This window comes from Amia ocellicauda, chromosome 10, assembly GCF_036373705.1.
Source record: "Amia ocellicauda isolate fAmiCal2 chromosome 10, fAmiCal2.hap1, whole genome shotgun sequence".
NCBI classification, from domain to species: domain Eukaryota; kingdom Metazoa; phylum Chordata; class Actinopteri; order Amiiformes; family Amiidae; genus Amia; species Amia ocellicauda.
This window is the reverse complement of record NC_089859.1, coordinates 31,236,479-31,257,760: the sequence shown is the minus strand read 5'-3', so window position 1 is coordinate 31,257,760 and position 21,282 is coordinate 31,236,479. Positions and strand designations below refer to the sequence as shown.

Sequence of the window (21,282 nt, the reverse complement as noted above, 5' to 3'; positions counted from 1 at the left end):
CACAGCACAATTTTTTGTTGTTTACCACACACTAGGGAAAACACCAATAATGTATTCTCGACTTTCCAGTTACTGAGGTATGAATGAATCCTACAAGAAAAAAAAAACTAACGTCCCCAGTGTAATTCACATAGTTAAGAGCTTATTTGTTGCTGTAGTTACCGGGGGGTGGGTCTCAGTAAACTAGGGAATTATTTTTATGAGGCCAGTTTACTCTTGTTTGCTTACTTATCAAAAAGAGCCTGAATTGAATGTGAAATCTCAAACTAACTGTATTTGTTTGTTGATTTTCTGCTGGAGCATAACCAAAGAGCTCTTTGCATATTTGCTTAATTGATTTATGCAGCCCCTTAAATCTTTAAACGGGTCCTTTTTTTCTGGCAGTTTACTTCCCTTTGAAGTTCACATTTCAAAAGGAAAGCTGCACAGCAATATGCAAATGATCGTCTATGACTTTATTTCAGTCCCGGATTAAATCAATAACAACAGAGGAGGGGTTGCACAGCCAGAGTTACATAATATTGATCTCCCCTCTTGCTTTGGTTCCACTGCAACCTGATGTACATGTTTTTTTCCTCCTTGCTCTCTTCCTCTCTCTTACGCCATCTCTGGTTCTGTAGTTTGCAAATATATAAAAACACCTAATTGCTTCTGTAGTTTTTGATTTGCTGTGCATGTGAAATCAAAGCCTGGCAAATGTAACTGAAAATCCGGGGAAACTGTCAAAACAGGTAGCATATAAAGGTACAGAAAGATGAATTGGAGTTGCCGTGCATTAGGAGGTGATTTAGGGGAAAGACATTATGGTTTTGAAAAAAAGAAAAAACACATCTTGCTTTCTTATCTCGATGGGCTTCTTTGAACAAGCAACAGTGGCAAAGAAAATGAGGAGCGCCTATGAAATATGATATTCTTAGATTTTGAGCGAGCTTTTTATGAAGTTCCACACTAGCTGGAATCTGAGGTAATGAATGCACATAGATGGAGAACTGGTCAATGTGCAGAAATGACTTGTTCTCATTAAGGGAGCAACCTCCAACTGAGGCGAGATTATTGGCAGACTGCAAAAATAATCTGTTTCAGGACCACTGTTTTTTTTTTCCATTTACATCAATGATTCAGACTCTGCTATCATTTTGATAGATCTGCCAGCGATAGAATATAGGGCAGTAGCAAGTGAGGTGAAAAAAATAAAACGAACACTCTATTCTTGACTGGGCAGGTACCTGTCAAATGAAAATAATTGTAGATAGCACAAATGTACATTATAAATATCTAATGGGTGGCACTGAACACGAAGTAGCAACCTATGAAAAGGTATAATTATATATAATTTGTTGCTGTCTTCGTTCAGACAATGCAGGGAAGTTATATAAAAAAAAAGGCTAATGAGATACCAGAATACAAAGTGAAAGGTATGGAATTTAAATTGGGAGAAGCAATGTAAAATTATGCATTGCGCTAAACTATACTCTGCTTTCATGTAGTACTACAATTTTTGTCCCCAGATTTCAAAGCAGATGGTCAAGAAAAATTCCCTGGGTCAAATGTAGCACACAGACAGCTTCAATGAACGAGGTAGATGAATGTGACGTCAAATAAATTGTAGAAACTCTGAGGTTTAGAAATGATTAGTAATCAAGCAAGCAAGACAAGCCATTCATTCTTAATTGTTTAATTATACTGATAACTGTCACACGGTGTACATGCAGGGGATTTTAAATTGTAAGAGAAAGGGGAAACAAAGGGTCACATTCAAGGCCTTGGTGTGTGTGTGTGTTTGTTTGATTGTTCCAGATTTGTATGTGTAAATCTACACACTATACTGAAGAAAGGTCAATAGTTAACAAATGTAATCAATATTTTTCCTGAAGCAAATGAGAAAGAAATGATCCGGTGTTTTCACTTGTAGAGATGTAAATATTTGTACAGCAGCTTTAAAGGTCTGAAGTTATTTCCCTACAGTGGTTTCAGTGTTTCAGTGCAGGTGTGCAGCTTTCCAACAGTTGTGGGTTGACTGTCACAGCTGTTGGAGAGTGTGGGTAATCTGTAAGGGCCCAATGTGAATCACACAACACGCAAGGGCATTAAACTGCAGGATGCTTTCTGAACAGAAACCAACAGATAGGGGTCTTTGGTCTGTATACTATAAAGGCTCAAATCAGGACAGAGAGAGCTGTCGATACATATCTGGCTATACTGATTGTTTGTTTTTGCTTTTTGATAAGACAATGTTTTTCTATTGCAGCTAATCTTTACGTGTTTGTTTTATGCATGATTCCATTATACAAATCTACATTTCATTCACAATATGTATGCTACCTACCAAATGAAAGTTACTATTTATTTAATTAACATGTTGAACTCAAATATAGGAAATACCTATTATCTATTCATTTATTCAATGGAAGAAAAAAATAATTATTTAACTCATCATTAACAACAGAGGCAAAAATCCTCATATCTGAGTTATCGACAAAATACAATGCAGTTTCTCCTTATTTTTGAGTTAAATATAAACATTACATTTTCTCTCTTTTCTAAACTGAGCTTGACCTGAATTCCACACTTTCCAGTGCAACATGGATGTGACAAAAACCTTGTATAATCGTCCTAAAGAAACACAGATGATTCACCCCTGAAATACTGACAGTACTGATGAGGAAGACTAAAACAGACAAGTCACAGAGGTCTGGCTAATTGTTATCTGTCACTGCTTTTGAAATGCAGGGATGCATACACATTTATATTACTTACAGGAGAGAGAAAAAAAAGAAAGATGAGGGGAAAAATATGCTGATCATACCAGTTATATAAATGTTCTTTGGATGAATTGTTGGGTTTGAATTTTCATATTAATTAGCCTTGCTGTCAAATAACTTTAACAGTGTCCATATTCATTTAAAATTAAATTTAGCCTGTGGGAGAATTCAGTGCCTGTGTGTGCATGTGTGTGTGTTCCTGTTTCTTCTAAGAATTTATCTCAAGCAGAATTCACTTTATTCTTTCCATTGAACAGGGGGGGCAAAAACACGCTTATTATTCTAAACAGGTTACATGTGCATCAGTTCAGTCCTGTACATATTTTCAGTTCAGTTTTGCAGTTATTCTATTTTCAGTCCTGTATTTACTTTTCCATAATATCAGATTGACTTCCGTTGCTAAAACTCTGGTATCATTACTCTTTCTTTATCACTACAGATTTATTATTTTAGCAGACAAAACCACCAGAAGACAAGATTGGTATTGAAAACAGATGCTAAGCTAGGATCATGTTTCACTAACTATATTTTGGATAGTATTATAGTGCATTTATAGTGCATTAAATGTTATTATTACTTCAATTGCAGCAGTTTTGTAGCAAGGAACAGATTGGATCAACAATTAAAAGGAAACATTTTTAAATCGTTGTTTTGATAGCTTTACCAATTCCTGATAAATGTTTGTATTTGTGAGTACATTCCAATGGTGACAAATAAAATAAAATAAATGCATTGATGTTAATTTGTACTTTTCAAATCTCTCTCAGGAAATTGAACTACAACCAGAGCAAACATGACTAATTTTACAATTAAGTTGAAATCCAGCCGTGCAGTGGGGGAAAGCACTGAGGGATTGTCCACAAACAGTTAACTCGGAGGGCGCTGTGGGAGATTCCGATGACCTTGTCCTATTTCATCATTAAAAATGTATCCCCTGGGCCATTCAGTATATCCTGTCAATAACCTATTATCACAAAATGGCAGGATGGCTGGGACTGTGGCATGAAGTTCAATTAACAAATAAGACTGCGGATAAAGGATCAAAACAGTGGACTGAGTGAACTAGCTAACTGGGGATGGGAGTGCTGGAATATTCAGCCGAAGTACCCTTGTTTACCCTGCTTTTGTAGTGTAGTCACTCATGTAAGATCTTCCCTTCTTGTCACAAGGCAGCAGCTCATGTTCAACATATGTCACGTTCCTGGGATTTGAAAATAGTTAATTATAGAGGAGTTTAAGGAAAGAAAGGAAACACGTGAGCCTAAAAATGTGTACACATCAGCACGGCAGAATGATTGGGGAACTCTTTCTACACAATTCAAGTAATCACAACATGATTTGCAGAAGAGAATACAGCCGCTCTCAACAAAGAACTGCTTCTACCAAGTGGGCAGTCAAACCACATATAGAGAGGAAACTCTGACTGATTCAAACATCTACTGAAATGCATTTGAAGCATCTAATCTCAAGCATATATATATATATATATATATATATATATATATATATATATATATATATATATATATGAATTAAAATGGGTTTTCCTATCTCTTAAAGGTGAAAAGTTTATTCAAACTGATCAAAAGAGTCCACAGGGCTTAATTAGGAGAGACATTTACGCTGTAAAGCTTTACTCTTTAATGCGAAACATCAGGCACTGCAGATATCTCTCTCTCCTCACAGTGTAGTCATTGCTGAGGGATTACTAAATTCATACAGTCTGTCTGCCCTATAGGTGAGACCTCTCAGTTAGATAGGCTGGCTTACACATGTGTATATCTATATACAAACATTTGCACTAGCTTTGAAACTAATGGGCATATTTCGTAATTGTAGTTTAGTAACCTAAGAATTTAAGAGGCGTAGGCAGGTGGTTTAAATAGTTCTGAGCCCGCTCTGGAAGATCACACTAGAGGCTTTCCCTGTAGCATTACTAGCCCATGCTCAATATTCTCAAACAGCCCTATTGTGATATTTCAGGCCATTTCTTTGTAGCCATTGATGGATGTTGAGGATAAAAAAAATCCGGGTGTCGTGCGGTCCCTGGCTTTTCGACACTAGAGAACCTGAACCAAAGGAAATCTACTACAGGATGTTGAAAGTGTTCTCTGCCATCAAAAAGGTGATGACAGCACAGTGCTTCTTTTGTGGATTTCAAGCATCCATTGTGGTCTGCCTGCCAAAAACAAAGCATAAGGTACAAAGGAACACAGAATAGTGGGACTTGACCATAGCAGGAGAGACCATATCCTCAAACTACTGAACAGGAACCACTGATGTTCAGCTCATTCGATCTCTATAAAACTATAGATAAATATATGGCAATATCAAGGCCAGGCAATGTTCTCCTTGACTCTCCAGCCAGGATCAGCACGGGCCACCCACAAAGCCAATAACAAGTCCCATCCTCAACGTGTGTTTCAACTTACAGAGATTCGTCAGCACTTACAACACCCTGCGTTGACAGAACAGATAAACAAAACTTTAAATAATCCACAAAGTCCATTCAGCCATTCTTTAACCTGGAATATTTCAGGAGTTCTACTACTATATAGAGGGCCATTAACCTGCTAGCAATTTACCTATGCATATGCTTCTTATGGTTTAAACAGATGTGTGGTACTTATTTAACCTTGTTTATTCTAAAATTGTATTAAATGTTGTTGGCACCTTTGGCCTACGTTTTTTTTTTATGAAAATATTCTAGCAGCTCAAAACGAGCACAGTATTAATTCGAAGAGGAAGCACATTCTCACATTTCTTATACAGTGACTTAAAATCCAGGCAAAAGACAATAAATACATTTACATGATATTTACATTCATTCCCGTTGCACTGTTTGCTAAGCTCCTGTGAGGCTGACACGCTTTGACAGCACGCAAAACCTGGCCGCCCCACGCGCTGCTCACTGCTCTGATGCTGTTACCACGCAAACGTATGCAAGACTGGATATGCATGAAGGAAATCAAGAGCATTGAAAAGCGCATTTGAACATGTGTGTGTCTGAGAGAGAGAGAAGAGAAAGAGAGAGAGGAGAGAGAGGCCTAAATAGGAACACAGTGTGGAGAAAATACTGCTCCACTTAATGTTTTTTAAATGAAAGAAAAATCCAATCGGTGACTGCTGAGACACAGAACCGACCCAGGTTTGCAGACCCTATAAAGAGAAATGTATTGCTGCTTTCCTTCAAAATACACCTTGAAACAGCTCGACTAAACTCAGATCATTCCTGTGAAAGATTGACTAGTTGTGACTGCTGATTTCATTTGGAGAAATACTACACTAAAACACAAGTCCTTTCTGAACTGTGGACAGATGTACTGTTCAAAGTATGCAGAATCCAAGGTTCCAGTTTGGATGTTAAAAGCTCCACCCACACTGGCTTCTGTAATGCCAATAACAACTGATCTCACCAGGCCTGCCAAACCCATAGACAAAGAAGTCTTTGCAGAATTGATTTGCCATGTTCAAACCACACCACTGCACCAACTAATATATGCCACTCTCCACTCTTACATTGGGGTTTGGAAAATATAAGACAGTATGCTTTAATATAGGTATTGAAATGGAATATTAAAACTAAAACATAAATGTAAAAAGAATCAACAAACAAAAAGGACACTTAGTGGCAAGAATGGGAGACAATGACAAAGCAATAAAATACATGAGAAAACCTGGAATGCCCGGATCTGTAGATATCCGAGGCAAAATGGTCAGGCAAAGTCCTTGCCATATTCTGAGACATTTAACTCAACTGGTCCTTGTCCAGGCTTTGACTTCATAGCTGAACTTTTTACAGATGAAATCCGGAATGGAATAGAGAACCACTGACAGCCAGGACTCAATACCACTGTACTGCAGAAACAGAAAGAGCGCTGAAAAGCAAATCTGAACACACCAAAAGGAATTTAGAGATTTTATAAGTAAAAAAATAAAAAAATACTTATATTGTTCCAAGAAAATAAACCAAGCACTATTCTAAGCAGCTAAAAATAGACATCCCCAAGTGCACACTGCTGGTCTCTACCCTTCAAGAGGTTTTCATCAGTTTGTGACTGCAGTTTTTTTTTTAATTCTTAAAACTCTTAAAACAGAAAACCACAGGGGAAAAAAAAACATGCAATGCATTTTGGGGCTTCTAGGAAAGATAAAGTTTTTGCTCACTATTTTCCAGACACTCATAGGGACATATATTCCCTGAGGGGGGATGAGACTGTTGGAACAATGTATTGTAGGAATGTGCTACATATACAGCACACAGCCCATTATCAGTGTTTACCAAACCCATGAAAATCACCGTAGGGATCTTCTTAAGGAGGATAGAAAAAAAAGACATGCCCTGCAGTGTCATATATGCACAGCATCTTAATAGTTCTACAAATAAACTCCAAGGCCTGTGTGTGTATGAGTGGTTTGTTAATTAAATGGTATCTGACACTGGAATGAGTCACCAGCTCCTGTACTCTGGAAACATCCTTTAACATACACAGCCATGAAGTAACAGACACATAGACAACCACAAAAACACACAAAAGATATACTTCCCCATTTAAAATATATATTATTTATTTCCATCAAAGCCAACAAATAGTCTCCTTTCGAGAGAATTAAAGTTTGTCAGCTTCACTGTAACTATAACAGATAGATAGATTGATAGATATAGAAGCAAATTAATAAATGCAATTTCCTTCACCTTTGTTTTAAAACACTGTTAATATAAATGTAAAATCTCTCTAGTTTGACTTTCTTATACCAAAAGAAAATCTGCTCCATTTCCATAGCTGATGTTTCAAGAGTTCTAGTAAGTGTCAGAAATCAAATGCATCTTACAAATAGAGAAAAGGCAAAAATAAAAACTACTCCTACCCAGTGCACCCTCCTGGAGCTTCTTTATCACAAAGTTCTGATCAGAATGGAAAAAGTAAACATTACTCTTCAAAACGCTCAAAAAGAATATGCTAGCATAAGGCGAGACAATAGTTTGAAGATAATTATCTCCCCAAAGACCATTAGTTTAACTTCCAACTCTCTGAATATTTGAGATTTCACTCTTTTTTTTTTTTCTCTCCCCGACATTTAACTAAACAAGAGGCAGAGGTGAAGAAACGGGACTTGATTCCTTTTTAATTGGCTTTTAATGACAGCCTAAGAACGAATATTGGCCAGATTCCTCAGGCTGCAGCAGGCCTACTCACAGCACACCAGCCTGTCACAAACACAGGCTATGCCTTGGGCAGAAAAAGCTCATATGCACTGTGAAGATTACGAGCGAAGGACTACAAAGCTTTATAATTTAATCTCTTAGAAGGAAAGCCTCTCCTGAGACATTATGCAGTAGCATTTCTAGTTTGAGCATTAGTAAGCTTTTCCTTAAAGTAAATAGAAGTAGGTATTCCATTAGAACTCGCCCTGGATCAAATAGATGTTCCTCACTATAGCTCAGAGGCGACTGGTAATTGCCTCCTAGTGGCAAAATATTAATATTGTATCAATAGATAATTAATCAAGTTAGAGATCACAAGAATAGAAGATAGATAGTATATACCAGAATCAGATTAGTTGGATTCTTCTTGATTTATTTGTTTTGGTTTGGTTCTCCCAAGGGGAAAATGAAGTCAATCTTTAAAATGGATGGTTGCCTTAAAAAGTGAATTTCACTGGCTAAACCAAACTGGTAATAGGTTCATTCAACATAGCTTGTTGATATGTGATCATAAATTAAATGCTTCTATTCTTTGATTCTAAATATTTTAAAATAGGTATCCTGGGAACTGCACAAGAAGACAAAACCGTTCCGCTCCCCTTGCTTGTATATTTCAACGCTTGTAGATTTCACGGTCCGTAAATTTTTCAGCACTCTTTCTCATTAAAACAATGAGGGCGACAACAGATTGGCGTTCACTGCCCAAGTCCCTAAACAAGCAACCCGTTACTCATCAGGTCAGTGTTTGGATGGAATCTTGAATGTGCTTGGAAATGTAACACTGCATGGACTGTGTGAAATCCAGGTGGATAAACGTTCCTAATTACCTAAGCAAACAAAAAATGCTGACATGTTAGATCAGATGCACATTTGTAAGTAGGCCTAACCCACTTTCTTCCTGTCCTGTAGGAGTAAGATCTAAGTGCTTTCCACATTAATTCATTTTGTGAGATGACACTCCTACCTGGACTTATTTTATGACACGTAAATACTGATTGAGCTGAAAAATAACTTCACAAATTCACAATTGTTAGCTTGAAACACAAACATTACCTCTGTCATGTCGTAAAATGGAACATCGTAAGAATTTGCTACGTAGGCCAATAAAATATGATTGCAATAATGCATAACTTGGGATTCTGTTGGGTTTTGGTGCCCTTGGAATTCCAACCAGTGAATGTTTCATAGCTATATTCTACAAACATCCACGCATGTACCACATCCTGAAAATGTTTATTTTTTTTAAGTTACTTTATATTTAAACTGTATCTGAAGATACATGTCTGCAAATGACTACTTTTTCACAAAATATTGAATGTGTACTCTTCTGTAGGGTAGTATGTAGGTTACTATCAATGATAGATTGTATGAACGAGTGAACAGAAGAAAAATCTACATCAAATCCATATTTGGTGTGACCACCCTTTGCCTTCAAAACAGCATCAATTCTTCTAGGTACACTTGGACACAGTTTTTGAAGGAACTCGGCAGGTAGGTTGGTCCAAACATCTTGGAGAATTAACCACAGTTCTTCTGTGGATTTAGGCAGCCTCAGTTGCTTCTCTCTCTATATGAAATCCCAGACAGACTCAATGATGTTGAGATCAGGGCTCTGTGGGGCCATACCATCACTTCCAGGACTCCTTGTTCTTCTTTACGCTGAAGATAGTTCTTAATAACGGTCGCTGTATGTTTGGGGTCGTTGTCATGCTGCAGAATAAATTTGGGGCCAATCAGATGCCTCCCTGATGGTATTGCATGAAGGATAAGCATCTGCCTGTACTTCTCAGCATTGAGGAGACCACTAATTCTGAACAAATCCTCAACTCCATTTGCAGAAATTCAGCCCCAATCTTGCAAGAAACCTCCACCATGCTTCACTGTTGCCTGCAGACACTCATTTGTGTACTGCTCTCCAGCCCTTCGGCGAACAAACTGCCTTCTGCTACAGCCAAATATTAAAAAAAAACTAATTTTGACTCATCAGTCCAGAGCACCTGCTTCCATTTTTCTGCACCCCATTTCCTGTGTTTTCATGCACAGTTGAGTCGCTTAGCCTTGTTGTCACGTCGGAGGTATGGCTCTTTGGCCGCAAGTCTTCCATGAAGGCCACTTCTGACCAGACTTCTCCGGACAGTAGATGGGTATACCAGGGTCCCACTGTTTTCTGCCAATTCTGAGCTGATGGCACTGCTGGACATCTTCCGATTGCAAAGGGAAGTAAGCATGATGTGTCTTTCATCTGCTGCAGTAAGTTTCCTTGGCTGACCACTGCGTCTACGGTCCTCAACGTTGCCCGTTTCTTTGTGCTTCTTCAAAAGAGCTTGGACAGCACATCTGGAAACCCCTGTCTGCCTTGAAATGTCTGCCTGGGAGAGACCTTGCTGATGCAGTATAACTACCTTGTGTCTTGTTGCTGTGCTCAGTCTTGCCATGGTGTATGACTTTTGACAGTAAACTGTCTTCTGCATCCTCACCTTGTTAGCTGAGTTTGGCTGTTCCTCACCCAGTTTTATTCCTCCTACACAGCGGTTTCTGTTTCAGTTCATGATTGAATTGATGATCATTAGTACCTGTTTGGTATAATTGTTTAATCAGACACCTGACTATATGCCTCCAAAATCCCTGACTTTGTGCAAGTGTACCTAGAAGAATTGATGCTGTTTTGAAGGCAAAGGGTGGTCACACCAAATATGGATTTGATGTAGAATTTGTCTTCTGTTCACTCACTTTGCATTTAGTTAATTGATAAATATAATCTATTAACACGCCTCTTTTTGAAAGCATTCTTACTTTACAGCATTTTTTCACACCTGCCTAAAACTTTTGCACAGCACTGTAGGTCTATATGTGTCAGAAGCAGTGATAGGCCTAATAAAGCAGTATGTATGTAACCGTGCTAAAGTGCAAAGTATATTAAATGACTCTGTATTATACAATATTGCACGAGTACAATGCACCACTGGTCTACATATAACACAATAGTAGTACTACATTATACAAAACTGAACTGATAAGTAACTATACCTATAGAGCTGATGGGTTATATGGGAGCAAAAATGATATCCGGTACTAATACAGTGTTTTACAGGACATAAATTGTTGTAGGAGACAATATTGTTGCAGCCTTATCTTTGGCCCATATAGTATACCGGTTTATTTTACCTCAACACCAGTGGCCTCTTTGTTGTAGTCTCTGTTTGTCAGTCTATGTGTGTTTGTGTGTGTTGGCTTAAGCTTTGGCAACAGACTCCATCAGACATCTATTTTGCTAGAATACACTGAGTCATTTATTCACCTTGTTTTTATTGCAGTTTAATGTCAGGGAAAAAAAAAAAACATGATGATCACCATGCAGAAATAGAGATCGCGTTCTTGTAGCGCAAATGTCGGCAGTTCTGCGCAGATCTGCAGATTTCCACCCATCCCATCGCTGGACCAGCGCAGGACTGCGGAAATCTGCGCTACACCAACGCGACAAGGGATGCCATCGTAATTAGTGTAAGTAGCCGGTGTTACACCTACCCAGTGTACCCAGAATGAGATTTGCTAGGTTCTTTTTTTTTCCATTTTGGATGAGCAGTGGAACAAAACAGAACAGGGAAAAAGTTCAATTGCAGGCTGCTTTGCCACCTGAAGGACACAATGTAAGCCACTTTCTGATGCGTAGCAGAAAACACGAGTGATACAATGAAACCTGCAATTAGCTGTAGAACTGATTTACGTTATTAAACAACACTGTTGCATGTCACTGATTGATTTGGTTTCCCCGGTGTTCCCTTATATAAGCCTGGCTCCCCATGTTTAAATATTAATTAATAACGCTCCTATAGAGTTCGGCAATGAAGGCGGAATTAGGTGAGGCTGTCATATTGGTGCAATTAAACACAGGACGCTTTGATGAGCTTGACAGTTTGAGGGGATTTTTTTTCTTTCTTTCTTTACAGACGTATAGCAAACAAATCACACTGCGGGCTTGTCAGTTGCACTTAAGTGAGAGACATCTGACAGCCAGCACACAAGTATACTAACCGCAAATTTGAATCCTCTGCACCAAATTAACACTTGGCGGGTGTCTTAACTCACACAAGGGAACACACCAAACACCCAAGCCTACATATTAGCCAAGAAGCATCAATGACAAAAGCAACTGGAAAAGGTGACATTTTAAGGAATTGTGCATAATAAGCAAAGGTGAACAAATCTTTGGCAGTAATTTATGATGTATTCTTTCATTTAGATTATGTATGACACCATGCATCTATAGATAATGAAGCACACATTCAGTCCATGTACCATATATTAGTTTTTCTTCAGGCTGCTATGGATTCAAATATTATTTTGCAATACAATCATTTACAGTACATAGTATAGTATAGTATAGTATAGTATAGTGTGATGACCGTTCTGCTGGAATCATATTGCATGTTGGCAATTATTGAATACAGCTGCGTCACGACTTACTGCGTGCATGGCACAATGCTGCATTATGTGTTTGTTTGGTTTTTTTGTCTGTTTGTTTGTTTGCTTGTTTATTTTTGTAATAAATACATATTTAAAAATATTTAGTGCAAGACACGCTTTTAGGGCGAAGGACACGATTCCTGGCTTTGCGCTGTGGCTCTTTGTGATCACATAAAGTGGATGATGCAAGATAAAAGCTCTATTGTTAACATATTGTAGTAATAATCATAACCCAACGTAATATTGCCTTAAAATATTATTATATTTTCCTGATTAGTTTGGGTCTCTATGGTAATCTATTTGAAAGGTTCCCACTAAACGCTTAATTGGAAACTTGGCTGCACGTCAATGAATAAACCAACAAACAAACAAACAAACAAACAAATAAATAAAAGTGTGGCGAATTTTACCCTAGTTTGTTACTGACAGTGTAACATAATGACATTTCCTGCAATGTTCAAACAAATCATTAATATTTACACTTCTCTCAGAAATCCCGTCTAATTATATTCTTAAAAGGCTGTTATGTTGTCACCACCACCTCCCAACAAGAGAGGCAGATTTAAATACTCTGAAGATTTTCCGCATTTCCTTTTTGTTTTTTCATCTCTGACAGACTGTATGAACATCACTTTGTTTCCTTTCTTTCCCTCTCATCCCCCCAAACGCCAGTAAATTCACATCATATGAGAAGAGCACAAATACGATTTGTATCTAAGTGGCCACCTGTCCTTAGCTGTCCTGGTTATGACAGTCTATATTTGAACCAAGGTATTAGATCTGAGGGGAGGTTAGGATGTACAGCGGGAAGAAGAAAAACAAATTAAGAGTATTAATGTGAAAGATGTGTACTTTTTTGTTTGTTTCACATATTCTAGATGGTTTACAACGCACTTAAATCAACCAAGCTCGTCACTCCACAGGTTCACGTTGTCTTGTATTTGAATCAAACCCCAGATGACTAATAAGAGTTCAATTACAACTTGCTTATGTTTTGGGATTTGAAAACATGCGTGAAAACATCTTGATGAATAATACAATTGGGCATTAACTGAAGTTCTTGCACAGATCCTATTATAGGCGCCGTATAGGAGAAGAAAACAAAACATCAATTCCTACCTTTTAAGTTTTGGATTTTTACAATAACGTCCACTGCTCTCTTCAGCCTCTGGGCCATGTACAGCCTCCCTGAGTCCCTCTCAATTTGCACCGGCGAATCTGCCTCGGAGATCACCTCGAACCACTTCTTGTCAAACTTCAGGTCGGGGACGGTGAATATCAAGTCTCCAACTTTGACATCTTCGGACACATGCACAGTATAGGCCGTCTCTTCGGACACGGCTCTGGCTGTCCTGACCCTAGAAGCAGTCGCCTGCAGGACAGATCTGTTAACCTGGATCTGAAGAGTGGCAGGCTCGCTTTGCAAGGCGAGGGCTCCATTATCTTTAGCCAAAGCACAGACAGTCACCTTACGCATACCTATGAGGGATTTCAGCAGAAGGACACGTCCACTTTGGGGGACAACAAACACAAATTCATTCTCAGGACAGGCAGAGTAAGTGAGTCTGCTGTTTTCTCCAAGGTCTCTGTCCAGCGCAGACAGCTGGGTCAGTTCTGAGCCTATGGGGGTCAATTCATCCACTTCTATGATGTGACTTTCTCTAATGAATCGAGGTCTATTGTCGTTCACATCATGGATTTTGATTTTGATCTTCATGGTGCTGTTAGGACATACCCCGGCGGGTCCTCTTAGCGTCAAAGCGTAAACGGGCTTCAATTCTCTGTCTAAAGTTTTGGTGGTCTTCACAAACAGGTGTTTGTCTTGGTGGTCCAAGCGGAAATGTGATGCTCTGTCCCCCTCTAACACAAAGTCCAGTGCCGATTCCTGAACCAAACCAGGGCATTGTCTCCACGTAGGTATAACCAAGCCCTGGACTTGGGTCTCTGCCGGTGCGTTTTCCTCCACATGTCCCAAAAACACCGGCAGCCCCGCACTCAGTTCAGCCCAGACAAAAACGAAAAGCAACAACCTGGAGAGACGTCCTGACACATGTACAGCATCCCAAAGCCCCCTCATGTTGGCCTATAATTAAAAGTCCTGTTTCAGGTCAGGTAGGCAACTTCAAGAACTCATGGATGTGTTCAGAGTTGCACAAGCCACTACACAAGCCCAAACAAAAGCAGAGCAACAGTTTTTTTTTTTGTTGCTGCTGCCTTTTCCTCTCTCTCTCTCTCTCTCTCTCTCTCTCTCTCTCTCTCTACAGATGCCGAAATGATGCAATTGAAATGCTGTTAGAATTGGATGCGGGATTGTTTGATGTCTAGCAGGATTTCAGCATCACTCCAGCATCACTCATGTCCAGCAAAGCGTGGTTATAGAGTCCCACAGAGCAGAAACCTCCATGTGGTCCCTCCATCACCGCCCATCCTCCCAAGGCCAATCCCACAGACAGAGGGGAAGGACGGATCTCCCAACTCCGCCTCCGCCACATGTGTAGCCTTCAAACTGTGCAACGAGTTTCACATCCACGTTTGGGGAGAGCATGAGGAGATCCGGGCTGGGCAGTGAGCATCGTTTGCAAAGCAGACGGGACCGTTATAACGGCTTCTCAAACAGGTTCATTGTTCTCATTCAATTTCATTTAGTACCAATGCTTTTTTTTTTTAATCACCAAAGCCAACTGATCCTTAAATGCACAAACAGAAATCCAGACATATTGAGAAACAAGCCAAACAATATACTGCCTTTACAAAGTTACTATTCATCTTGTTCCGTAATCAGGTACAGCAAAACATGCATCGCAATTAATTCAGGTGGACGTGCAGTTATCACAAATAGAACCTTTTTGATGAACTTTGATTTCTTGTTTTTTTTTGGTCTTTAATTGGACGCTAGCCATCCTGTTACTGGCTTGATCACGTCGTGTGTGAAACCAGCGTTTCTTCTCATCAAGCTGTCATTCGAGACAAAAAGGAAAGTGCAAGATGCAACAGAATCGGTTGCTTTGAAACACAATGAAGAATTAAAGCACGCAGGCATTCAAATGGGCATCGTTACTCTGACAGCCGGCGGCTTCTTCAAAAAGGAGCCCTGACAGATGGAGTCGGCGCACCGTTGTGTTATTGATCTATTTATTTGGGGAAACAAACAAACAAACAAACAAACAAACAAACACAAACAAACAAACTCTCGGGAGGTTTACATTCACGATAATAAACGGTGCCATTAAAACCCCGACATGCATAAGCAAATGCATGACTAAAACCTGTATGGAGATTTGATTGTAATTGCTGGTGAACAATCAATGATCAATTATTAAGTGCTGCTGTGTCTCAGTGCCGAGTTAACCGTTTAGGTCAGATCATGATGCTCAACTCAGCATCAGGACCGCAGTCACAATAGCTGAAAGCTCAGTGTTTGTCCTTTTTTTTGTGTCTGCAGATCTACCCCCCTTCCACCCCCGCCGGTGTTTAGGAAACAGACCCCCGGTGCCGCCGCCTGTTTGCTGGACCACTGGTCTGTATGATTAGGGAGTGCGTGCAAACGTGCATATCTTTCTCAGGCAACCCTGGAATGGTTGAAATAAAGATGGAAATCCCTCTGCTTTGTGGCAGCATTGCTGGATGTGCTTTACATGACAAGTTGGGTTGGGCTGTACTGTGCAAGCCAAAGTCCCGAGCTCATTAAAGTGGCTGGGGCTTCGGAAGTTTTATCACTGGCAGGGGTGTCATAGATTTGAGAGGACAATGAATTGGAGAGCATTAAACCGAGAGGTACCTCTTATCATGGCACCAAGGCCTATACACGCGTTTTTATTGGTGTGTGCAGGATGTGACCACTTTAAAATGACATTTCATAAACCACAAGGCATCAGAGAATATTTGATCCTTCCACAAAGCACCCCCCCCCCCCTTATTTATATATGTGCATGAGTCATGACGCCCCCCGACAAAGGAGTAAACACTGGGGAATCGTCGTTGAGAGAGATCCCCAAAAACAAAGCCCTTTCAAAGGGACCCGAGTGCGCTCACTTCACCTGGGACTCCGGCATCCGTGCGTCTTGGCGCGCAGCTCTTCCATTGCCATTGATTTCTGCAGCTGCAAACCCGTCTCCCTGCCTGGCGCTTTTAAACACCTCCACTCTAGTCAAGGAACAGCAACAAGAAGACAGCGCCGTCTCCTTTTAAATTGCTGCCACCGGCACTGAACTACAAAGCCAAATTGCGGCTCTTGCAGGGTCTTCAGACGAGGTTCATTTGAGTCCCGTTCAGTGGAGAAGGCAGGGAAAGTGGGCTAAGATCTGAACGAATCCAACCTTTTCAGATGATAAAGCCAGATGATTTCCCATTCATGTCCCAAGGCCTATTCGTGTCTCACCTCCCCAGAGTTTGATTTATTTTTTATACAAAATCCTTACTCAACTGTGTCATAAAGTACAGGGGGGGGGGGGGGGGGGGCAACAAAAATAAACGCATCACATCTTAAAAAAAAACAACAACACACGTTTGCTAATTAGTTTACGTAAGTGGCAAAATGAGACTAATCCGTCAGTGTGAGAAGCTGGCACACATCATTTCATATATATATATATATATATATATATATATATATATAGTTAATATTTGTTCTAGATCAGGCGACTCAGAAGCCAACTGAGCTTGTGGGCTTCAGTCTTATAACCATCAGCCTAAAGCAATCCTCTCCACCTCTGCTGGATGGGGAAGCAGCACGCAAATTAAGGCAATTTAGCCTAAGAGCCTCTATATCTGTGACAGAGGGATGGATTTAAAGTTGACGGTGCCCAATGTCATGTCACAGACACTCATGCAGCACTTTCATCATATTTTGCCATGCCTCCCCATTAAGCAGATACAGGAATAACAAGGAGGGTGGGGGGAGGCAATCTGTTGAACCTTGATTGCGTTTCTCCTTGGAAGGTCGCTGGAGAAACGGTCCACAGTCGATCATGATAACTAGAAATATCCCAAAGACGGCTGGGTTTCTAGGCCTGAGCTGTGCACAGTAGGAGGAGAAGCCACAGTGACTTTTTCTCTGGTTTCCAGCGCCGCCAGCGACCAATTTAGCACATCCCATTGAGGGCAGGCCCGTTGCGAGTATTTCGATCTTGTTGGACCTAAGCTGCACTACCAATCCTTACCAGCAGGAGCCGCTGTTCCTCACTCATCACTTGTCGCTGCATGGACCGCTTCCTCGCAGGGACTAGGCTGACACTCTTAAAGCTAACAAAGGGAGATGGAAATTAATCCATTTGAATAGGCATTTCAACTCATCAGACTACCGTGAAAACGCTTGTCAAACGGCATAAGACAACTCAACGCGTGTTGGGTTGTGGTGACGTGTCGGTGCGCACCTGGGATGCCCGTCAGTGCATCCATCCGTCTAGACTTCAGTTTTCACGGCCACGTCCGATACCACCCACGGAAATCACAAAATCAGTCCAAGCCCCTCAGCCGCTGCCCCTCTGTCACATCCAGCTCCATTACCTAATGAGTAATCAGTGCTGATTTGACCGATCCCACACATCATCTGAATGTTCCCATGTCCTCGTCATTATCGCCCAGCATCTTTTGTGCACTCACGGTAATAACTTCCCCCTGCGCCTTTGTCTGATTGCAATCACCGAAACCCCCTTCTAATTGTTTTGTCTTGTGCACTATTTAAAGGTGAAAGCGCGTTAACATCCAACGACTCGTCATAGACCCTATGGTTGGCTCAAATTAGCAGGAATTGTCTGCTTTACCAGTTACAGAATAAGTACAGACAATTATTTCTGGCAATGAATGTTAAGTGATCTCTATCCATTATGGATCACTTGTTAAAGACAAAGCCTACATGAAGAGTGCCGACAACTGTGACTTGACTGTTTGAGTGTACTCACCATGGACTAGCTCTACAAAGCTGCAGTAGCACTAGTCTGTGGTGTTTCTTTCCCTATAGGCACCTTCTTTCTTGTCTGAAATTGCTTTGGCTTCTGCTAGTTAACAGTTCCCCTGTCCTGCCTCATCCATCATATGTGGGAAGCCAGTGGTTTCGGAATATGCAAAATCAGCCATCACTGTAATCCCTAAATTGGTCCTGCCGGATGTCCTATTTCTTTTTATGTCAGTGATATTAAAAAAAGAGAGAGGGGGAGAAAGAAAGAAAAACTTCCTTGCAACAAGAAACTGCCTGAAAGGTAAAAAGGAAAGAAATGCTTATCTTCTTACAAGGATGATCTAATTATAGAATCTCATGACTCTGTTAGTTTTACAAAGCATAGCCTTGAGCACTGAATTTTGCATGGTTCAGTGTTGTTGAATGCAGAGCATCTAATTCCCATTTGCAAATAACCTGTCTCGCTGTCTTCTGTGCGTTCACTTCAGTTGTTTTTATTTGCTCTGTTCTTGCTTGTTATTTTGATGTATACAAATGCGTTGTCCAAGACTCGCATTACAGCATGCATTTCAAGAGGAGCTAGGTTTATGTTAGCATACAGATTGTTTCTTTGCAGCTACCAGCTACCAGCTGAAACAGAAACTCGATTATTCTGAAGAATTCATTCCTCCTGCATTTGGAGGGAGATGATAGGTGTTTGAAAACACTTTCCTCGGCCATTTCTAATTAATATATATTCTCTACTGAAGTAGGTGTTGAATAAATTCAATAATTTAGAGGTCAGTTGGAACATAACCTTCAGCCCTCAAAAGACCAGATTTCCCTAAACGGAGTGTCTTACTTAATTAATAAATAACTAACATGAGTTACCAGTCTATAGAAGCTGGTGATTTAGGGCAAACAATACCATTTACTGGATTAAGGACCAGAGTTAGTCAGCCCTGCTCTAGATCACATAGCTGCGTGCTCAGGGTTTGGGCAGAAATGCAATTTTTTCCTTCCTTGATTGATGGTGCTGGTAATTTGTTGCACAGATAATGGCCTGTTCTTCTTTCACCCTAAGCAACATCAATCCCTGCTCTGTAGAAAAGGTAGTCTGCCACATGTATTTTTCCTCTCTGTCCCATCCACAATTCATCCTGTATACACCTATGAGTCCATCGCATTAGAAAGTATTTTTGTTCACCAATTATCAGTGCAATGCATGCTTCAGGTTGGAAATCAATAATAAAGCCCTTCTAGAAGTCGGAGACATCAGTAGTTTTCCCCATCCTGCAGTCCAGTGGCTTAGCTGGCTACAGGGAGGGGATCTGTATATAGCTTTACAGACAGATTTGTGAAAAAACATGGAAACCACAGTTCTGTGCACTGTGGTTTCTTTTTTTTTACTTAAAAAAATTGACATTAACTTCCTGGCCGCCGAGTTGTCTGATGCCACTTTCTACTAATATCCAATAGTGTAGGAGGTCAAAGTTGTGATTTGGTCTAAGCTTTAATGTAAGATGTCCCTGCTGTCTAATCTTTCACATCGACTTCAGGGAGGCAGAAGAAATAAAGTCTTGCGACAAAAAAAAGAAAGAAAACAGCCCTCTGCACTTTCAATCAGACCTGAAATATTAAGTGTCTGCTGTGTACGTTCTTTCACATTCTTTATCGTTCGTCATGCATAGCCCAAGGAGCTGCTGCACAGCTGAAGGAGCAGAAATTGTGTTTAAACCGGAGTGCTACACTCCTGTATCCAAATATTGATCCTGAGAGCTATTACACTCAATTTTCACAAAAAATCAACTCAAGCTCAATAGAAGTTCTAAAATGGAGCCATAGATACGTGTGGATGTTGTTCTATGGTAAACATATACAATCTAAGCTAGATTAACATATAGTGTGTAAAAATGAGAACACTATACACTGATCAGCCATAACATTATGACCACTGACAGGTGAAGTGAATAACACTGATAATCTCGTTATCATGGCACCTGTCAGTGGGAGGGATATATTAGACAGCAAGTGAACATTTTGTCCTCAAAGTTGATGTTTAGAAGCAGGAAAAATGGCCAAGCGTAAGGATCTGAGCGACTTTGACAAGGGCCAAATTGTGATGGCTAGACAACTGGGCCAGAGCATCTCCAAAACTGCAGCTCTTGTGGGGTGTTCCCGGTCTGCAGTGGTCAGTTCCAAAAGTGGTCCAAGGAAGGAAAAGCGGTGAACCGGCGACAGGGTCATGGGCAGCCAAGGCTCATTGATGCACGTGGGGAGCGAAGGCTGGCCTGTGTGGTCCGATCCATCAGACAAGCTACTGTAGCTCAAATTGCTGAAAAAGTTAACGCTGGTTCTGATAGAAATGTGTCAGAACACACAGTGCATCGCAGTTTGTTGCGTATGGGGCTGCGTAGCCGCAGACCAGTCAGGGTGCCCATGCTGACCCCTGTCCACTGCCGAAAGCGCCTACAATGGGCACGTGAGCATCAGAACTGGACCACGGAGCAATAGAAGAAGGTGGCCTGGTCTGATGAATCACGAGTTCAAGGTGTTGACTTGGCATCCAAATTCCCCAGATCTCAATCCAATCAAGCATCTGTGGGATGTGCTGGACAAACAAGTCCGATCCATGGAGGCCCCACCTCGCAACTTACAGGACTTAAAGGATCTGCTGCTAACGTCTTGGTGCCAGATACCACAGCACACCTTCAGAGGTCTAGTGGAGTCCACGCCTCGACGGGTCAGGGCTGTTATGGCGGCAAAAGGGGGACCTACACAATATTAGGCAGGTGGTCATAATGTTATGGCTGATCGGTGTATATAGTCTATATTGCGCATATTCAAAGCCAAGTCACAATATTCTAGATATGCTCTCAAAAATGAATGTGTCCCACAGCACAGAGACCGCCAAAACCGTTAATGTGAAACTTGAGACTTCATGTACTGAAGACAAGGCAAAGACCACCATGCTT

General features: G+C 40.6%; 1 protein-coding gene across 1 annotated transcript in view; it reads right to left on the bottom strand.

Annotated features, from left to right (window-relative positions):
• The window catches only part of LOC136760498 (neural-cadherin), a 107,029-nt gene extending 92,242 nt beyond the window's left edge, over positions 1-14,787 (bottom strand). The window contains exon 1 of the mRNA XM_066715932.1: positions 13,552-14,787. Within this exon, the coding sequence (XP_066572029.1) occupies positions 13,552-14,509 (958 nt within the window). The 5' untranslated portion in view covers positions 14,510-14,787. The remainder of the gene's footprint in view (positions 1-13,551) is intronic.
• Positions 14,788-21,282: the final 6,495 nt, after the last annotated feature.